The sequence below is a fragment of the Erpetoichthys calabaricus genome, chromosome 12, assembly GCF_900747795.2.
Source record: "Erpetoichthys calabaricus chromosome 12, fErpCal1.3, whole genome shotgun sequence".
Taxonomy (NCBI): domain Eukaryota; kingdom Metazoa; phylum Chordata; class Cladistia; order Polypteriformes; family Polypteridae; genus Erpetoichthys; species Erpetoichthys calabaricus.
In genome coordinates, this window is record NC_041405.2 from 149,322,028 (window position 1) to 149,340,379 (window position 18,352).

Genomic DNA, 18,352 nt, shown 5'->3' on the forward strand with positions numbered 1-18,352 from the left:
AATCCACCTAACCTGCATGTCTTTGGACTGTGGGAGGAAACGGGAGCGCCCGGAGGAAACCCACACAGACACGGGAAGAACATGCAAACTCCACGCAGGTAGGACCCGGGAAGCGAACCCAGGTCCCCAGATCTCCCAACTGCGAGGCAGCAGCGCTACTCACTGTGCCACCGTGCCGCCTTATATATATATATATATATATATATATATATATATATTCACGGCATTCGTAGTCTGTGTCACAATCTGATTATATGGGTGGTTACCTACCAGGTAATGCTTGTGGTTGGTCAGCAAGTCGGCTAACATCCGCCACAGTGCCTTCAGTTGTGAGAAGCAGATCATAGAATGGTTGAAATAGTTTACTGTCAAATAATGCAAAGAGTACGCGACACGTGTTTCGCCCTAATTCTGGGCTCATCAGGCGTACACACTCACTGCATCCCCTCTCGGGAATCGAACCTCAGCGCCAGAGGCGATGCCCCTAACGTTGCGCCATGGCGTGTGGTTCGTTTATTTGACAGCATGTAGATCGGGGTAATTACATTCACAGCATTCGTAGTCTGTGTCACAATCTGATTATATGGGTGGTTACCTACCAGGTAACGCTTGTGGTTGGCCAGCAAGTCTGCTAACATCCGCCACAGTGCCCTCAGTTGTGAGAAGCAGATCATAGAATGTTAGGTAACCACCCATATAATCAGATTGTGACAAAGACTACGAATGCCGTGAATGTAATTATCCCGATCTACATGCTGTCAAATAAACGAACCACACGCCGTGGCGCAACGTTAGGGGCATCGCCTCTGGCGCTGATGTCCGAGGTTCGATTCCCGAGAGGGAGTGCAGTAGAGTGTGTATGCCTGATGAGCCCAGAATTAGGGCGAAACACGTGTCGCGTAGTCTTTGCATTATTTGACAGTAAACTATTTCAACCATATATATATATATATTACAGTGGAACCTCGGTTCACGACCATAATTTGTTCCAAAACTCTGGTCGTAACCCGAGCAATTTCCCCCATAGGATTGTATGTAAATACAATTAATCCATTCCAGACCATACGAACTGTATGTATATATATTTTTTTACTTTTTCAGAGCAAATATAGTTAATTAAACCATAGAATGCACAGCATAATAGTAAACTAAATGTAAAAACATTGAATAACACTGAGAAAACCTTGAACAACAGAGAAAACTAACACTGCAATAGTTTGCGCTATAGCGCTACCAACCGCTGGCTAAAAACACTTTTTTTTAATGAGTTTTAAGCACAGGGGAAAAAAATGAACATTTGAACAAATCCATAATTTAATAAACCACCAAGAAAAGTAACATTGCAACAATGCAGGCTACGAACCGATTGCTGTAAACAGAAGTGAAAACAAAATCAAGCCCAGTGCATTCTTTAACTGCCTTCCTACCTTATGTGTCCAGCTCTGTCTCTCTTGCGCTGCCTGTGTGTGTGTCGCGCTCTCTCGCTCTCTCTTTCTTGCTTGCTGCACAGGAAATGCACAGGGAGAGACTGAACGTGTACAAACCGAAAGGGAAACTGGCTTGTTCATATACCGAGGAGTGTGTGGTTGTGAACCGAGGCAAAAGTTTGGTGAACTTTTTGGTCGTAAACCGATTTGTACGTGTACCGAGACGTTCATGAACCGAGGTTCCACTGTATATATATATATCTATTATAAAAAAGAAATCCTACAGAAAGTATAGGGATATGAGACTTGATCTTCACGTGAAGATCACGGAAGACACTTAAAAGACCCGCGAGACAAAAGAGAATGGCCACGGAGCGTCTCACGGGGACCTTAAACATGTGAATTTGTGCCAGGACCATCTCGCGGGGACGTGGAACATGAGATTCTTGCAAGACACGCCCTACTTAAAACCAATATCAAATAAGACCACAAGCAGCAAAACACTCAGTCATGTCAAGGCTTGGAGCACACACAGATCCAGGGCTCTCAGCGCATATAAAGCGTATAAGGACAATACGTTATAGATAAAATGTCGACGACTAAGCGAAGAAGAAAGAGCAGCACGGACAAAAGACTCACAAGCGTTGGAGAGAAAAAAATGCAAAAAAGAATAATCAAGGTGCAAATTCAGAAAATAAGGAAAGTAATAATCATCCCGGAACAAGTGGAATTGAAAAAAAAGCAAATTCAATTGGGCTCAGAACTAAAAGACAAAGTAGAACTTCATAAAGATGTTGAAAAACGTTGGCGCTATACACATGAAGAGCAGGTTAGAGATTATGAAAGCAGTGGAACTCGAAAGGCTTAAAAAAAAAAACGATGGCGCGCTACACATGCAGAGAAAGGTAAAGAATATGAAAGCAGTAAAATTCGAAAGTATTTTAGCGTCCCAGGCAAGTTGAAGCCTTTTTTTTTTTTGGAGTGACTGCTAGGTTCGATTGAGGAAAGGCGGAGTACAGCACGGAAGACTGACAGCAGGGTATTGATTGATGCGGTAAGTGGGGGGGGGGGGGCGGGAAGGGGAAAGGGGGTGGAGAGGGTGCTGGATGAGTGTTTGGGTTACGAAGTTGCCGTTCTTTATCTTGATTGTTCAAGAAAAACTTTTGTGAGACTTTACTACGTCTGTCTGGTTTTTTTTTATTTCTTCTCTTTTTGAGCCGGACGCGGAGGTCGCTACGGTATCAAAAAAAAGATAGTAAAGATCGCATTAGCACAATCAAAAGGAAATTATTACTCGAAAAAAGGGAAAATAATCATCACGGGCCAGGTTTAAGTGAAAAAATAGCAGGACAAAGCGAGGTCACAAAAAAAAGACAACGAGTATAAAACAAAGTAAAACGTCATAAAGAGGTTAAAAAACAAAAGGGCCAAACACATGCAGAGCAGGTTAGAGATAATGAAAACAGTGGAATTCAAAAGACTCAAATGTAGGCGTGATACACATGCAGAGCAAGATACAGAATATGAAAGCAGAAAAAAACGACAGTGTCAAAAAAAGAAAGTAAACATCACATTAGCACAAAAAAAGATAAATTATTACTCGGAGATTGAATATATGGACATAGGTGATATGTCAGAAGTATTTAAATACTGTAAGGGTTTGAAGTTTAAGTCAGAGAATTTCAAAAACGAGGTTTACCTCACATGCATTTATTGGTTACTTTGCAAAAAAAATAATTAACTGCTGATGATGATGATCATTTTGTCTGTGCCGAAATTCCAAACAGAGAAACCTACAGTTAGGTCCATAAATATTTGGACAGACAACTTTTTTCTAATTTTGGTTCTGTACATTACCACAATGAATTTTAAATGAAACAACTCAGATGCAGTTGAAGTGCAGACTTTCAGCTTTAATTCAGTGGGGTGAACAAAACGATTGCATAAAAATGTGAGGCAACTAAAGCATTTTATTAACACAATCCCTTCATTTCAGGGGCTCAAAAGTAATTGGACAAATGAAATAACTGGAAATCAAATGTTCATTTCTAATACTTGGTTGAAAACCCTTTGCTGGCAATGACAGCTGGAAGTCTTGAACTCCTGGACATCACCAGATGCTGGGTTTCCTCCTTTTTAATGCTCTGCCAGGCCTTTACTGCAGCGGCTTTCAGTTGCTGTTTGTTTGTGGGCCTTTCTGTCTGAAGTTTAGTCTTCAACAAGTGAAATGCCTGCTCAATTGGGTTAAGATCAGGTGACTGACTTGGCCATTCAAGAATTTTCTACTTCTTTGCTTTAATAAACTCCTGGGTTGCTTTGGCTGTATGTTTTGGGTCATTGTCGATCTGTATCATGAAACGCCACCCAATCAATTTGACTGCATTTAGCTGGATTTGAGCAGACAGTATGTCTCTAAACACCTCAGAATTCACCTGGCTGCTTCTGTCCTGTGTCACATCATCAATAAACACTAGTGTCCCAGTGCCGCTGGCAGCCATGCACGCCCAAGCCATCACACTGCCTCCCTCCACCGTGTTTTACAGATGATGTGGTATGCTTTGGATAATGAGCTTCTTCATATATTTTTCTTGCCATCATTCTGGTAGAGGTTGATCTTGGTTTCATCTGTCCAAAGAATGTTTTTCTAGAACTGTGCTGGCTTTTTTAGATGTTCTTTAGCAAAGTCCAATTTAGCCTTTCTATTCTTGAGGCTTATGAGTAGCTTGTACCTTGCAGTGCGCCCTCTGTATTTACTTTCATGCGGTCTTCTCTTTATGGTAGACTTGGATATCGATACACCTACCCCCTGGAGAGTGTTGTTCACTTGCTTGGCTGTTGTGAAGTGCTTTCTCTTCAACATGGAAATGATTCTGCGATCATCCACCACTGTTGTCTTCCGTGGACGTCCAGGTCTTTTTGCGTTGCTGAGTTCACCAGTGCTTGCTTTCTTTCTCAGGATGTACCAAACTGTAGATTTTGCCACTCGTAATATTGTACCAATTTCTCAGATGGGTTTTTTCTGTTTTCGCAGCTTAAGGATGACTTCTTTCACCTGCATGGAGAGCTCCTCTGACCGCATGTTGTCTGTTCACAGCAAAATCTTCCACATGCAAGCACCACACCTCAAATCAACTCCAGGCCTTTTATCTGCTTAATTGATAATAACATAACGACGGACTTGACCACACCTGTCCATGAAATAGCCTTTGAGTCAATTGTCCAAGTACTTTTGAGCCCCTGAAATGAAGGGATTGTGTTAATAAAATGCTTTAGTTGCCTCACATTTTTATGCAATCGTTTTGTTCACCCCACTGAATTAAAGCTGAAAGTCTGCACTTCAACTGCATCTGAGTTGTTTCATTTAAAATTCATTGTGGTAATGTACAGAACCAAAATTAGACAAAAGTTGTCTCTGCCCAAATATTTATGGACCTAACTGTATCCTGAATTATGGTACAAAGTCATTAAACACATGTCTCACAGACCTCATTTAAAAGATTCAGCATGTTAGGACTCTAAAGATTCCAAATATTGTTTTTAAAGAAGTTTTTAAATAAAAGTGAAACTAATGAAATAGCAACAATTCAAAGAAAAAATAAATATTAAAAGTGTGTATCTGGAAAACCAAACACGGGGTTGGCAAGCGAAGCGAGCAGGGGGCGAAGCCTCCTAGTATTTATATATATATGTATATATATATATATATATGTATATATATATATATATATGTATATATATATATATATATATATATATATATATATATATATATATATATTGTAAGAACTCTAGATGTCACTGTCATCCCATTAAACCCAACAGGCAAACACACAAACACAGGGTAAAAGCACTAAGATGATATTTAATTTTTTATTCTTTAAATCCACCACTATATATATATATATATATATATATATATATATATATATATATATATATATATATATATATATATACTGTATGTATATATATATATATATATATATATATATATATATATATATATATATATATATATATACAGGTTGGCCCATATTAATTAATGTATATGACGGTTCACAGGCTGTAGCATTTAAAATACTGTGCGAAAAGTATCGAAAATGGCATCACTGTGTAGCCTGAGAATGGGAGTAACGATGTGCTGGACCAGGCAGCCCCTGCTGTTTTTGAATACAGAATGGCAGTGAATCGATATTCGCTAGAGCAGCGTGTACATTGTGTGCATTTATACTCCGCAACAAACAACTATGCAGTGATGAAACGAAGGATAGCAGTCGAGTTTGGAGGCAGTGGCCCTAGTGTGCTAACCATTGCAAGAATAAACGCAAAATTCGACATCAGAGGTACTGTTTTGCAAGCGAAGGGAGCAGGTAGGCCCAGGAGTGTGCGTACCAATGCCAACACAGCTCTTGTGGCAAATGCCTTTCAAAGTTGGGTTCTTCTTCAGTGTGTATCATTCTGCAGGTTCTTAATGTTCATGTTCTATTATGTTACTTGATAATAACATTAGTAGTTTCCTGACAATAACGCCTTTTCAATCATATACATAAATATGGGCCACCCTGTGTATATATATATTGTGGTGGGCTGGCACCCTGCCTAGGGTTTGTTTCCTGCCTTGCGCCCTGTATTGTCTGGGATTGGCTCCGGCAGACCCCCGTGACCCTGTAGTTAGGATATAGCCGGTCGAATAATGGATGGATAGATGGGTGGATATATATATATATATATATATATATATATATATATATATATATATATATACAGTAGACCCCTGCAAAGTCGCGGTTCAGAGCTCGTGGCCTCAGTCATTCACGGATTTTTCCTTAGAACTTATTTAATAATTGTTAGCGGAAACCGCAAATATCCTCCGCAATTTGTATGGCTTTTATCACTGCAATACTGCTCTGTAGAGAGACCAGGAAGCAACTGTTGAGGAAAACGCAGCTTGGGATGGTGAAAGTAGCCAATAGAATTTGAAACTGTAACTCCCAGCAGTCCCTGCAGTGGCTCTGATTGGTCTTCTGCTGAGGGTCCTTGAGTTGCTGGGGTCAAAGTATGTCAGCACATCTTTTAAAAAGGGGGCTGGTGACCAAAAGCAAAAAAAATAGTTTTTGTAATTTTTGTTGCAAGTTCCTGTCTGTCTGCCTTCTGTTGGGTTACCTGTATTTATTCGTTTCATGGTTGATGTCTTGATTGTCTACTGTCTGCCTGTGTACATGAGGACTGTAAGTGGATTCATGGCCATCCTGCAAAGAAAAGAGAGCTCCTGAACCCTTTCACCCATCTTCACCATTTCAGGAACTAGCGGTAGGACTATCTTTACATTCCCATTCATCATGCGGATCTCTGGACTATCTATTTTCATCATTACATTTCATCCATTGCCGTTTTTCATGAATGTTTTTCATGATTTACTGTGTGTGTTCTCTTTGTGCTTTGTTGTATTTAATGTGTAAATTCCCTTGTGAGCAGGGGGGCTGAATGCTATATATACTGTATATTGAGATCCACAATGAGAGAAAATAAGTCACATATCTTAAAATAGTTTTTTATTCCTAAGCTTTCAACAACCTGTCAGGTGTCATCATCAGAGGAAAATGATTAGATGTACAGGAATCAAGGGCAATATATAGAGGGTGAAGGGTGGGAAAAGGGGGGGTTGTAAGGGATGGATTAGTAAGGTGGGGTTAGGAGTGTATTGGGCATAAAGTCTTTTTTTATAATTCGGATATTGTTCTTTTTAAGCCTGCATATGCTGGGTTCAAGTCCAAGTGTCTGTTCATGGGTTTTCATTAGAGAGCTTCAATTCAGCCAGCTCTCTGGCACTCTTAGTATTGACCCTGAATTTTACTTTCCCAGTGCCCCAGTTAAATGTGTGCCCAGTGCAACTTGTATGCATGTAAATCAGAGACCATGGGTCCTCCCTTCTGACCACATTGTGATGTTCTTCTAACTGCGAGGCAGCAGCGCTACCACTGCGCCATCGTGCCGCCCCAATTGTATTCATTCTATCTCAAATTCATTCTCACTTGGAATTTCCCATGAGTTTAATGACACAATGCTTTACACTTTTAGCATCTTTCCGCAGTTATTTTGTTTCCTGATTCCATGTGAAACATTAATTTATTTTTCATTCCTGTATATTCTAGTTCAAGATTATGGAGGGTTTGGGTACACCTGACATTGAAGGCATATGGCAGTAACCAGTTTTGGATGGGACACCATTAGGGCACAATAACTCCTTCAAAGTCAGTTAAGAGTTATTAGTTAACCGAGTCAATGAAATGTGAAATCACAATAAATCATTTAAATGATGGCTTCTTTTGCTTATTAACTGCATACTTTCCAATGGTTCAGTTTTTAATTGGATAAAGGCATCTGTCAGGTTAAGAACAAGAATAATAATAATAATGTGTGAGGAAACCAGAAAACCTGTAGGAAGCTCCATGCAGATAATTGCTGCCATGCTGTCCCATATAATCTCTGTAAGTTGTCTTTTTTAAATTAATTAATTTTAAAAATTTTTTTTTTTAGGACTGCACCTTTTTTACTAGAAAAGAAATACTAAGGTACGTCAATTCTTCTCATTTCTGGGTAGTGTTGTTTTAAAGCTTATAATGTGCCATATGTGTGCACAGCCATCAGTGTATTATGACAGATTCTTCCCTGTTTTTTTCCCCTGTACCTGATATTTAAGTACAGTTTTTCTATTTTTAAAATGCAATTCCACTCATCATAAAATGTATTCTGATCGACTTTCGGATTGCTTGTTATATTTGAATTGCTTCAAATTGATGGCAGTTTACTGTTGTTTTGGACAGTGCTGATTAGGTGCCAAGTCAGTACAGAAAAGCTGAATTGAGTCAATTCAACTTACTGCAGTAGGTTTGCCATTGTGGTATTATACACAACTGAGGAAATTTCAACATTTGAAGAAAATCGATTTGTTCTAAATGAACATAACATTCTCAGAGCCGCTTAACCACTGGCGGATGGAACAGGGCTTTAATTTATTCATGAACAAACCCTGGATGAGGCACCAGTCCATTAGAGTGCCCACTCTGAGCCAATATAGAGTTGCCAATTAACCTAAGATGTGTGTCTTTGGTGGGTTGGTTGTAAAACCGGAAAACCAGAGAAATCCGGGAATATGTATAGACTTCATACAGGCAACAAGTGGGCAAATAGTTTGAAGTGAAGACACTGGATCAGTGAAGCAGCAATGTTCAGAACCGAACTAATGTGCTCAGTCTCGGTCTCAGTCTCAGTCGAAACTAATTGGTTAGGAACAGTCAAGCCAATTGCAATTCTAGTAAAATCAATAGGGTACTGATTAGCACCGCTGTTTCACAGATCCATCATCCAGCAGTGTTTGAATCCAGGTGTCTGTGTTTTCCCACCAAATCCTCAAAGACATTCATATTTGGTGCATTGCTAACTCGAAATGGACCCAGCATGTGTGTGTCATGTGTGTGTGGGCTGTGTGGCATCCCATGCTGGCTTGGGTTCTGGCAGAGCAAGGAGGAAGTTAAGAAACACGACGCTTGTATAGCACCTTACCGTGACTATCTATCTATCTATCTATCTATCTATCTATCTATCTATCTATCTATCTATCTATCTATCTATCTATCTATCTATCTATCTATCTATCTATCTATCTATTAAATACAGTAGTGCCTTTCATATCTATCTATCTATCTATTATATAGCGTCTTTCACATCTATCTATCTATCTATCTATCTATCTATCTATCTATCTATCTATCTATCTATCTATCTATCTATCTATTAAATAGTGCCTTTCATATCTATCTATCTATCTATCTATTATATAGTGCCTTTCATATCTATTTATCTATTATATAGTGCCTTTCACATCTATCTATCTATCTATCTATCTATTATATAGTGCCTTTCATATCTATCTATCTATTATATAGTGCCTTTCACATCTATCTATCTATCTATCTATCTATCTATCTATCTATCTATCTATCTATCTATCTATTATATAGTGCCTTTCATATCTATCTATCTATCTATCTATCTATCTATCTATCTATCTATCTATCTATCTATCTATCTATCTATCTATTATATAGTGTCTTTCACATCTATCTATCTATCTATCTATCTATCTATCTATCTATCTATCTATCTATCTATCTATCTATCTATCTGTCTGTCTATCTATCTATCTATTATATAGTGTCTTTCACATTGATCTATCTATCTATCTATCTATTAAATACAGTAGTGCCTTTCATATCTATCTATCTATCTATCTATCTATCTATCTATCTATCTATCTATCTATCTATCTATCTATTATATAGTGCCTTTCATATCTATTTATCTATTATATAGTGTCTTTCACATCTATCTATCTATCTATCTATCTATCTATCTATCTATCTATCTATCTATCTATCTATCTATCTATCTATCTATCTATCTATCTATCTCTCTAAGCAGGTTTGAGAATGTAAGTATGCATGTAAATCAATTCTCTCCATAATAGCTGAATTTTTCTTTCACTTTTTCCAATGTATTTTAGTTACATTTGAAAAGCTGCAGTGGACTTGCAGTATCCACACTTCTTTCCTTTTTTGCACATTTAATTGTGTTGGAGATCTCATTTTAAATGAATATATTCACCATTTTCCCCATAACTCTACAGTCTGTGACCTATAATGACAAAGTGACAACATGCTTTAGTAAAAGTTTGCAAATTTATGAAAAATCAAAAACTGAAATTTGTCCTTCCAAGAAGTATTCAGACCCTTCATTCCATACTTTGCTGAGGCCCCTGTGGAAGCAATTCCAGCTTCATGTCTTCTTGGTAAGTCTCCACAAGCTTTGCACACCTGGATTTGGGCAATCCGTTGGATTGGATGAGAGGCATCAGTAAACTGTCATCTTCAGGTCTCTCCACAGATGTTCTATGGGGATTGGATGAGAGGCGTCAGTAAACTGTCATCTTCAGGTCTCTCCACAGATGGTCTCTGGGTATCAAAGCCTAGACTTAAACCCCATAGAACATCTGTGGAGAGACCTGAAGATGACAGTTTACTGACGCCTCTCATCCAATCCAACGGAGCTCGAGAGGGTCTAGGCTTTGATACCCAGAGACCTGTCCTGAACCCACTCCAGTGTTGTCTTGGCTTTATTTATTTTTTTTATTTTTTATGCTGGAAGGTGAACCGTCTCCCCAGTCTGAGGTGGTGTACAGGTTTTTCCTTAACGACTTTTCTGTATTTTGCTGCATTCATCCTTCTCTCAATTGTAGCCTGTCTCCCTGTCCCTTCCACCTTGAAGCACCCACATAGCATGATGACTCCACCACCCTGCTTTGCCTTAGTGATGATATCCTTCTTACAGGTTTTCCCATCCCAGTAGAGGACTTCTGAAGTTCTGTTCGATTGACCATTGAGTTCTTGGTCTTCTTCTCGCTGACCAAACCCCTTCCTCCTCTGTTATTTAGTTTCGCAAGACGGCCAACACTAAGAATAATCCTGGTGGTCCCAGACTTCTTCCATTTTACAATTACTTAGGCCACTGAGCTTCTGGGAACACTTGAATCTTTAGAAATGATTTTATCCCCTTGCCCTGATCTTTCTCTCACCACAGTTCAATCACGGAGGTTCCTTGGACTTCCTGGCTTGACTTTGTTCTGACATGCAGTGTAAATTACACAGGGACACGTGTGATTTTCTAAATGATATCCAGTCAGTTCAATTTACCACAGGTGACCTCCAATCAAGTTCTTGAAACATCTCAAGGAGAATTAAACCAATTGGGAGACATCCAAGCAGACTTTGGAGTGCTGCAGCAATGGGAACATGTCTGTAATCGAGAGATTTCAGTTTTTGATTTTTAATCAATTTGGAGATGTTTCTGAAAACATGTGCCCACTTTGTCATTCTGAATTATTGAGTGTAGATAGGTGGGCAAAAAGGGCAAATGTATCCATTTAAAATGAAACCTAAAATACAATGAAGTGTCAAGAAATTGAAAGGGGTCTCAATACTTTCTGAATGCACTGTAAATTAAAATCCAGTTGAATTCTGTGTGCCCCATTGCTGGTTGCCCCATCAAAATGGATTCTAATGCAGTAAAGTAGCACTTGATAAGTTTTCTTTACGGCCGAGAGCTGACATTTCATCCTTTTGCATTAATGCTGAATAACTTGACTTGTGACCTGTGACCTCAATGGACACCTTGAGTGTGGCAGACACAGTTGCTGGTTCCAAGAGGATTCAATTCCTAGTTCCAGTTGTGTGGGGTTGAACACTAATACAATTCCAAAGACCACCTGCACATTTTTTTGTCATTGTGACAAGATATCTCATTTTGAAGAGGTGAAAAGCTCACAAGCAGAAGATTTGGACATTTGGGTTAGCTGGCTAGATGGGTTAGCCCCATAAAATAATAAAAGTCAACGTCTTTTATTTCAGGCTCTTCCACAGATACCGAGACTTGGCACCGCAGCTTGTTCCACTTGACTACACCAGTAAGCCAGATGTGAAGTTGCCATATGAGCTGATTGGCAGCATGCCCGAGTTAAAGGTAAATGCCGCCAAGGATGCTGATGCCAGCCTATCAATAATTCATCTGGTACTAATTGACAGGAGTCTTGGAGAGGTTACCAGTAAGCTAATACCTGTTAACTGGAATGAGCCCTGCATCATAAGAAATTGGGACCATTAGGCAGTAATTGAGACACAATGGCACTGCGCTCTCGATTGTGAGCTTCTTTTTTCCGTGGGGATAATGGGAGTCATTAGTTATGGAAGATCTGAAGTCCGCCGATTAGTCCTGTTTCAGCAGCTGTCAGACTGACCTGACAAATGAGAATGGTCAGAACCAAGTGACCGAGAAGAGCAGGGCATCCAAAATCGACATCCATAGAGTGGGTTGTAAACAGCAGGGTGGGGGACTCAGAAAGGCCTTCAGGTTTATCCAGACTGGCATCACTTAGAAAAATAGGATTTGAGGCTAAGCTTCAATATACTCAAATGGAGGGCTGTGGATGACATGAAAAGAAGCAACACTCTCCAAAAGAATGGCAGAAATGCTGTGCTTCATTTTCAAAAGCAAATGACAAACACTAATGGGCGACCTCCAGCCTCGCCTCTCTGGCTTGATCAAGCACCTCAAAGGTGTCCAGTTGATAATATACAATGATCACCACAACCCAAATACTGATAATAATACCTTAACATAATGTGTGGGTGGGTGGCACAGTGGTAGTGCCGCTGCCTTGAAGGAAGGAGACCAGGGTTCACATCTTGGGTCCTCCATGTATGGATTTTGCATGTTCTCCCCATGTCTGCGTGGGTTTCCTCCCACAGTCCAAAGAAGGAGGTTAAGTGGATTGGCATTACTAGATTGGCTCTGTGTGTGTGTGTTTGATGTGTGTGTCTTGTCCCTGCGATGTGCTGACGCCCTGTTCAGGGTTTTTCCTTCCTTGCGCCCTATACTAGCTGAGATAGGCCCCAGCACCCCACACAACCTTCTTTAGGCCAAAGTGGGTTAGAAAATGACATAACATAACGTGGGGGCGACTCTTAAAGGAATACTCCACCCAAAAATGACATTCTTTTATATGTTACGTACATATTATTATATGTTACTTTAATATGTTACTTAATTACATTCAAAGTTCCAACCCTCAGTTCCACTCTCTTTACCTTCCTCCTGTCCTTCTGCCTCTGGACACGTCTCCCCCCTCTTCTGTTTTGCTAACGTGCTGGAATTCTGTGAGGAGGCAACAAAAGGATACGATCAAAGTGGAGCAGATGAGATTATTTATCTGGACTTTAAGAAAGCATTTGATAAGGTGCCACGTGAGAGGTTGGGCATCAAATTAAAAGAAGTGGGAGTTCAGGGTGATGTTTTTAGACGGGTGCAGGATTGGCTCAGACACAGGAAGCAGAGGATGATGGTGTGAGGAACCTCATCAGAACTGGCGGATGTTAAGAGTGGTATCCAGCAGGGGTCAGTGCTGGGGCTGCTGCTATTTTTAATAAATTGAAATGATTTAGATAGGAATATAAGTAACAAGCTGGTTAAGTTTGCAGATGATACCAAGAAAGGTGGATTAACAGATAATTTGGAATCCGTTATATCATTACAGAAGGACTTGGACAGCATACAGGATTGGGCAAATTTCTGACAGATGAAATTTAATGTCAGTAAATGTAAAGAATTACACATAGGAAGTAAAAATGTTAGGTTTGAATACACAATGGGAGGTCAGAAAATCAAGAGTCCAGCTTATGAGAAGGATTTAGGAGTCATAGTGGACTCTAAGCTATTGACTTCCCGACAGTGTTCAGAAGCCATTAAGAAGGCTAACAGAATGTCAGGTTATATAGCGCCTTGATGTGTGGAGTACAAGTCACAGGAGGTTCTGCTCAGGCTTTATAACACACTGGTGAGGCCTCATCTGGAGTCCTATGTGCTGTTTTGGTCTCCAGGCTACAAAAAGGACATAACAACACTAGAAAAGGTCCAGAGAAGAGCAACAGGGCTGATTATGGGGCTACAGAGGATGAGTTATGAGGAAAGATTAAGAGAGCTGAGCCATTACAGTTTAAGCAAAAGAAGATTAAGAGGTGACATGATTGAAGTGTTTAAAATTATGAAGGGAATTAGTCCAGTGGATCAAGACTGTTATTTTAAAATGAGTTCATCAAGAACACGGGGACACAGTTGGAAACTTCTTAAGGGTAAATGTCGCACAAACATTAGGAAGTTTTTCTTTACACAGAGAACGATAGATACTTGGAATAAGCGACCAAGTGGTGTGGTGACTTTAGGGACTTTCAAAACTCAACTTGATGTTTTTTTGGAAGAAATAAGTGGATAAGACTGACGAGCTTTGTTGGGCTGAATGGCCTGATCTCTTCTAGTGTTCTAATGTTCTTCCTTCTTCGGCCAACATTAGCCCAACTTCCGCCAGTACCCTGTTGGCTAACAGTACTGGTGGCGGTCGTTGTTAACCCGGGCCTCGACCGATTCGATATGAAAATTTGTATTGCTGTCTGCATATTGATCTAGCAAAATTTTATACCGGATGCCCTTCCTGACGTAACCCTCCCCATGAAGAAACACACTGGTTTGTGCATCCCCTGTGGCTGTAGTTTGAAGAGATGGACAAAAAAGAATATATATAATCTCATTGTTTCATACAGTATGGAGATAACAAAGTTTCTGACTGAAAAGGCGACCAGGGTGACCAACCAAAGAAACTTGTCCTGCTGTTTCATTGAGGCAGCAGGAGAAGACGATTCAGTGCTACGTAGCTTTGGTGTCTTTTCACATGCTGTCCTGTTTAACAGTTGGTGCTCACATTTGCTCAAAGGAGATTATACCCAGAGCTAAATGAAGCATTGCTACTGTTGACCAACGTGTCTCCTCTCAGTTAAGTGCTGAATTTTAACTATCAAGACCATTACAGAAGAACAGTGTTGCTAGACGCTTTAAGGTATTGGTGTTGCGAGAAACGAAATGCGCATCTCGATTGTTTTTTGACAGATATTGGAAGTGCATACGAAACTCCAGGGATGACCAGTTGGCTTTTAAGTTGAAGCCAGTCATGGCTCCATTGAAGGGAACCTAAAGAAACTTGTCCTGCTGTTTCATTAAAACAGCAAATGATATCAAAAATGTCCTTGAAGCGATCTCACGTTGCTCACATTGCATAATTCCACATGTCAAGTCATCCAGTTGTACGCTCAGAAGCATGTCCGTTGACTAAAATATTGTTAAGTAAGCCACTTCCAGAAAACACTCTCCTGAACGGAAATTGAACATACACAGTCACGTACGAACATCTGAATTGTTGACTCTTCAGTCTCACAAGTCCAGCAGTGTCAGATGTAGACAACATGAGTGAATTTGGCTGAAATGCTAGTTGGGAACAACAAATTCTATTCTATGTAAACCCTTAGAGAAAACCAAGTTCTTGGTCAGATGTTGATTTTCTCCACGAGTAACCGTGCTATTTGACCATGTAAACCCTTAACTGTGTTACACTTAAGGATTTTGTAGTCTGCGCCTGCCCGCTGCACTCTGTTTGCATGTACATGTGTTAGCTTCACATACGTTTCCAGCAGCCACAGGGAGAAGTGTCCACAAGACGAATTCCTTAAGGCAAATGCCCAGGATATTGTATTATTCCCTCTCCTAGTTGAGATCATTTGTCTCAGTATTTCAGAAATCAATAAATTTATGTAGTGCTTAGGGGGGGCTAACGTCTTGTCTTGTCCACTTGATCGCAATAACAGTAGAAGTGTATTTTTTTTTTACACTTTCCTTATAATATTTTTTCTGTTGCTTGCGCTTTAGAGGGTGCAATGTCAGTGCTTGATCCGCACGATGGACGCAGCCCTTGTGTTAGTCAAAGTCAAAGTGAACTTTATTGTCATCTCAACCATATACAAGTATACAGAAATTGCGAAGCTCAGGGTCCACAGTGTAACAACATGAAGTGCAAATAATACATTACAAATAGAGTTAAAATTTAAATTTAAAATTAAAACACAAACAAGACAAGAAATTGTGTAAAGACAAGACAAAGAAGTAGCAGCAATATTGATGTGTAAGAAATGTAATATAATAAATAAATAATAGATAATACAGAAATGATCAGTGTATGCTAATAGTTGTTTAAGACATGTGTAAACAATGACAGGTCAGAATGTTTCACAGCAGAAGGATCTCAAGAGTGTCAAATCCTTAAAGGTCAGTATGAGATTTTCAGTTCTTGTCTCCCTGCACACTTGTCTTTACAGGACAGTGGCTCGCATGTATAAAAGTTCTGTTGCTAGAGGTGGTTGAGGACGTGTGGAAGATCCCAGGTGGTAGCATGGTGTTGAGGAGTCTGACGTCATGGGGTTAAAAACTCTCCTGCAGCCTGGCAGATCTGGCTTTGATGCTGCAGTATCTTCTCTTGGATGGCAGAAGTGTGTAAAGTCCATGTGAGGGGTGTAAGGGGTCCTGCACAATGCTGCAGGCCTTGCGGACACTGCGTTTGTAAAATATGTCCTGTAGTGAAGGGAGAGGCACCCCAATAATGTTCTCTGCTGTCTTCACTATCCTTTGCAGGTGCTTGCGGTCGGATATGTTGCAGTTGCCATACCAGACAGTGATGCAGCTGGTGTCTCTGTAGAACATGGTGAGGATGGAAGGGGGAAGACTTGCTCACTTCAGTCGCCTCAGGAAGTGTAGTCTCTGCTGGGCTTTCTTGATTAGTGATGTGCACACCAAGGAACTTGGTACTCCTAACAGTCTCCACATCTAGACCTGTGATGCTGAGTGGGATGTGGGCAGGATGTGATTTTCTGAAGTCCACGATTATCTCTTTTGTCTTGTCGACATTGAGAGATAGATTGTTGTCTTCACACCATGCGGACAGCCGTTCCACCTCATCTCTGTATGCTGTTTCATCATCCCTGCTTATCAGTCCCAGCACCGTCGTATCATCCGCAAACTTGATGATGTGGTTGGTGTTGTGCGTGGTGAGTCAGCAGGGTGGACAGCAGTGGACTAAGCACACAGCCCTGTGGCGTTCCAGTGCTCAGTGTAATGATGCTGGAAGTGTTCCCTGACATGAACATTGACAGTTGCTGCATTGTGAATATCGCTTAGAAGGCTAACATCTTGTCTTTTCCACTTGATCGCAATCATTTTGCCCTTTTGCCATGCATCAACTTGCACCACAGTGAACCTTCAGGCCAGAGAATTCACCAAGCAATGTGGTGTGCTTGTGCAGTGCCTTATGCATCAGTTTCATTGTCTGTGTTAAGGTCTGATGCCAGATTCACGATATGACATCGCTATCACTTGATTCAACTAATGGTTCAGTTTCAGCTTATTTTAAAACGGACTTTACAGCGTTTCTTATTTACATGCCATTGTGTTTTGCTTGAAAGCTCCACTCCACTCATGAATATTGATGTGTTACCATAGAGTGGCAAAATGCACAGAAATATTTATGATTTTTTCATCCATTAGATGGCAGCAGAATATTGTATTTGAGGGTTATTAATGCAACTAGCAAAATACCTGCGCTTCGCAGCGGAGAAGTAGTGTGTTAAAGAGGTTATGTAAACATATATATACATATACATATATACATTGTGGAGGATTGCCGGCTTCCCAGTCCGGCCCTCACCCCCAGGCCGCTAGGAGGAGCCCTCCGGACAGCATATTCGGGCCCCGAGTTCCAGCAGGGCATCAAGGACTTTGTAGTGTTGTTACACAGCCTTGCTGGATACCTTGGGGGCCGCCAGGAGTCACTGTAGGGGGGCTAGTGGGCCCTTACGTGCCCTATAACCCGGGAGTACGTCATCACCACGTGACAGGAAGAAACAATGTGCTCCCGGGCTGAAGAAAGACTGTTTACCCTGACCCGGAAGGGATAAGGACTTGGGGGTTTGGCCAGGAACCATTTCCGGGTCGGGGGCTATAAAAGGACTCTGGGTGAGCCCAGACATTTGAGCTGAGCTGGGAGGTAGGGTGGCGAAGTGTCTGGGCGAGGAGGATTGGTTTATTATTGTGAGAATTGTGTTTATGAGTGTGGAGTGGAGGGTGCTTTGTGCACGTGATTGTACAATAAACAAGAATTGTACTTTTACATCGTGTTTGGAGTGGTACCTGAGGGTTCAAGAGGTGGACAAAAGCCTCTACTGCGACAACATATATATACATATCTACATATACATATATACATATATATATACATATACGCATACATATACACACATACATACACACACACATATACATATATACATATACACATACATACATAGTGCGTTGTAACATGGGCTGTGATTGTTACATGGGAGGTAGACGACAAATCACAGCTTCCCGCTTTCTAATCGGGCCTGTGATTGATGCTTTGACTG

At 40.5% G+C, this 18,352-nt stretch overlaps 1 protein-coding gene across 1 annotated transcript in view; it reads left to right on the top strand.

Annotated features, from left to right (window-relative positions):
• Window positions 1–18,352, top strand: part of cib3 (calcium and integrin binding family member 3) — a 50,097-nt gene that overhangs the window by 2,781 nt on the left and 28,964 nt on the right. The window contains exons 2-3 of the mRNA XM_028814705.2: window positions 7,965–7,999; window positions 11,891–12,002. Of these exons, the coding sequence (XP_028670538.2) occupies window positions 7,965–7,999; window positions 11,891–12,002 (147 nt within the window). The remainder of the gene's footprint in view (window positions 1–7,964; window positions 8,000–11,890; window positions 12,003–18,352) is intronic.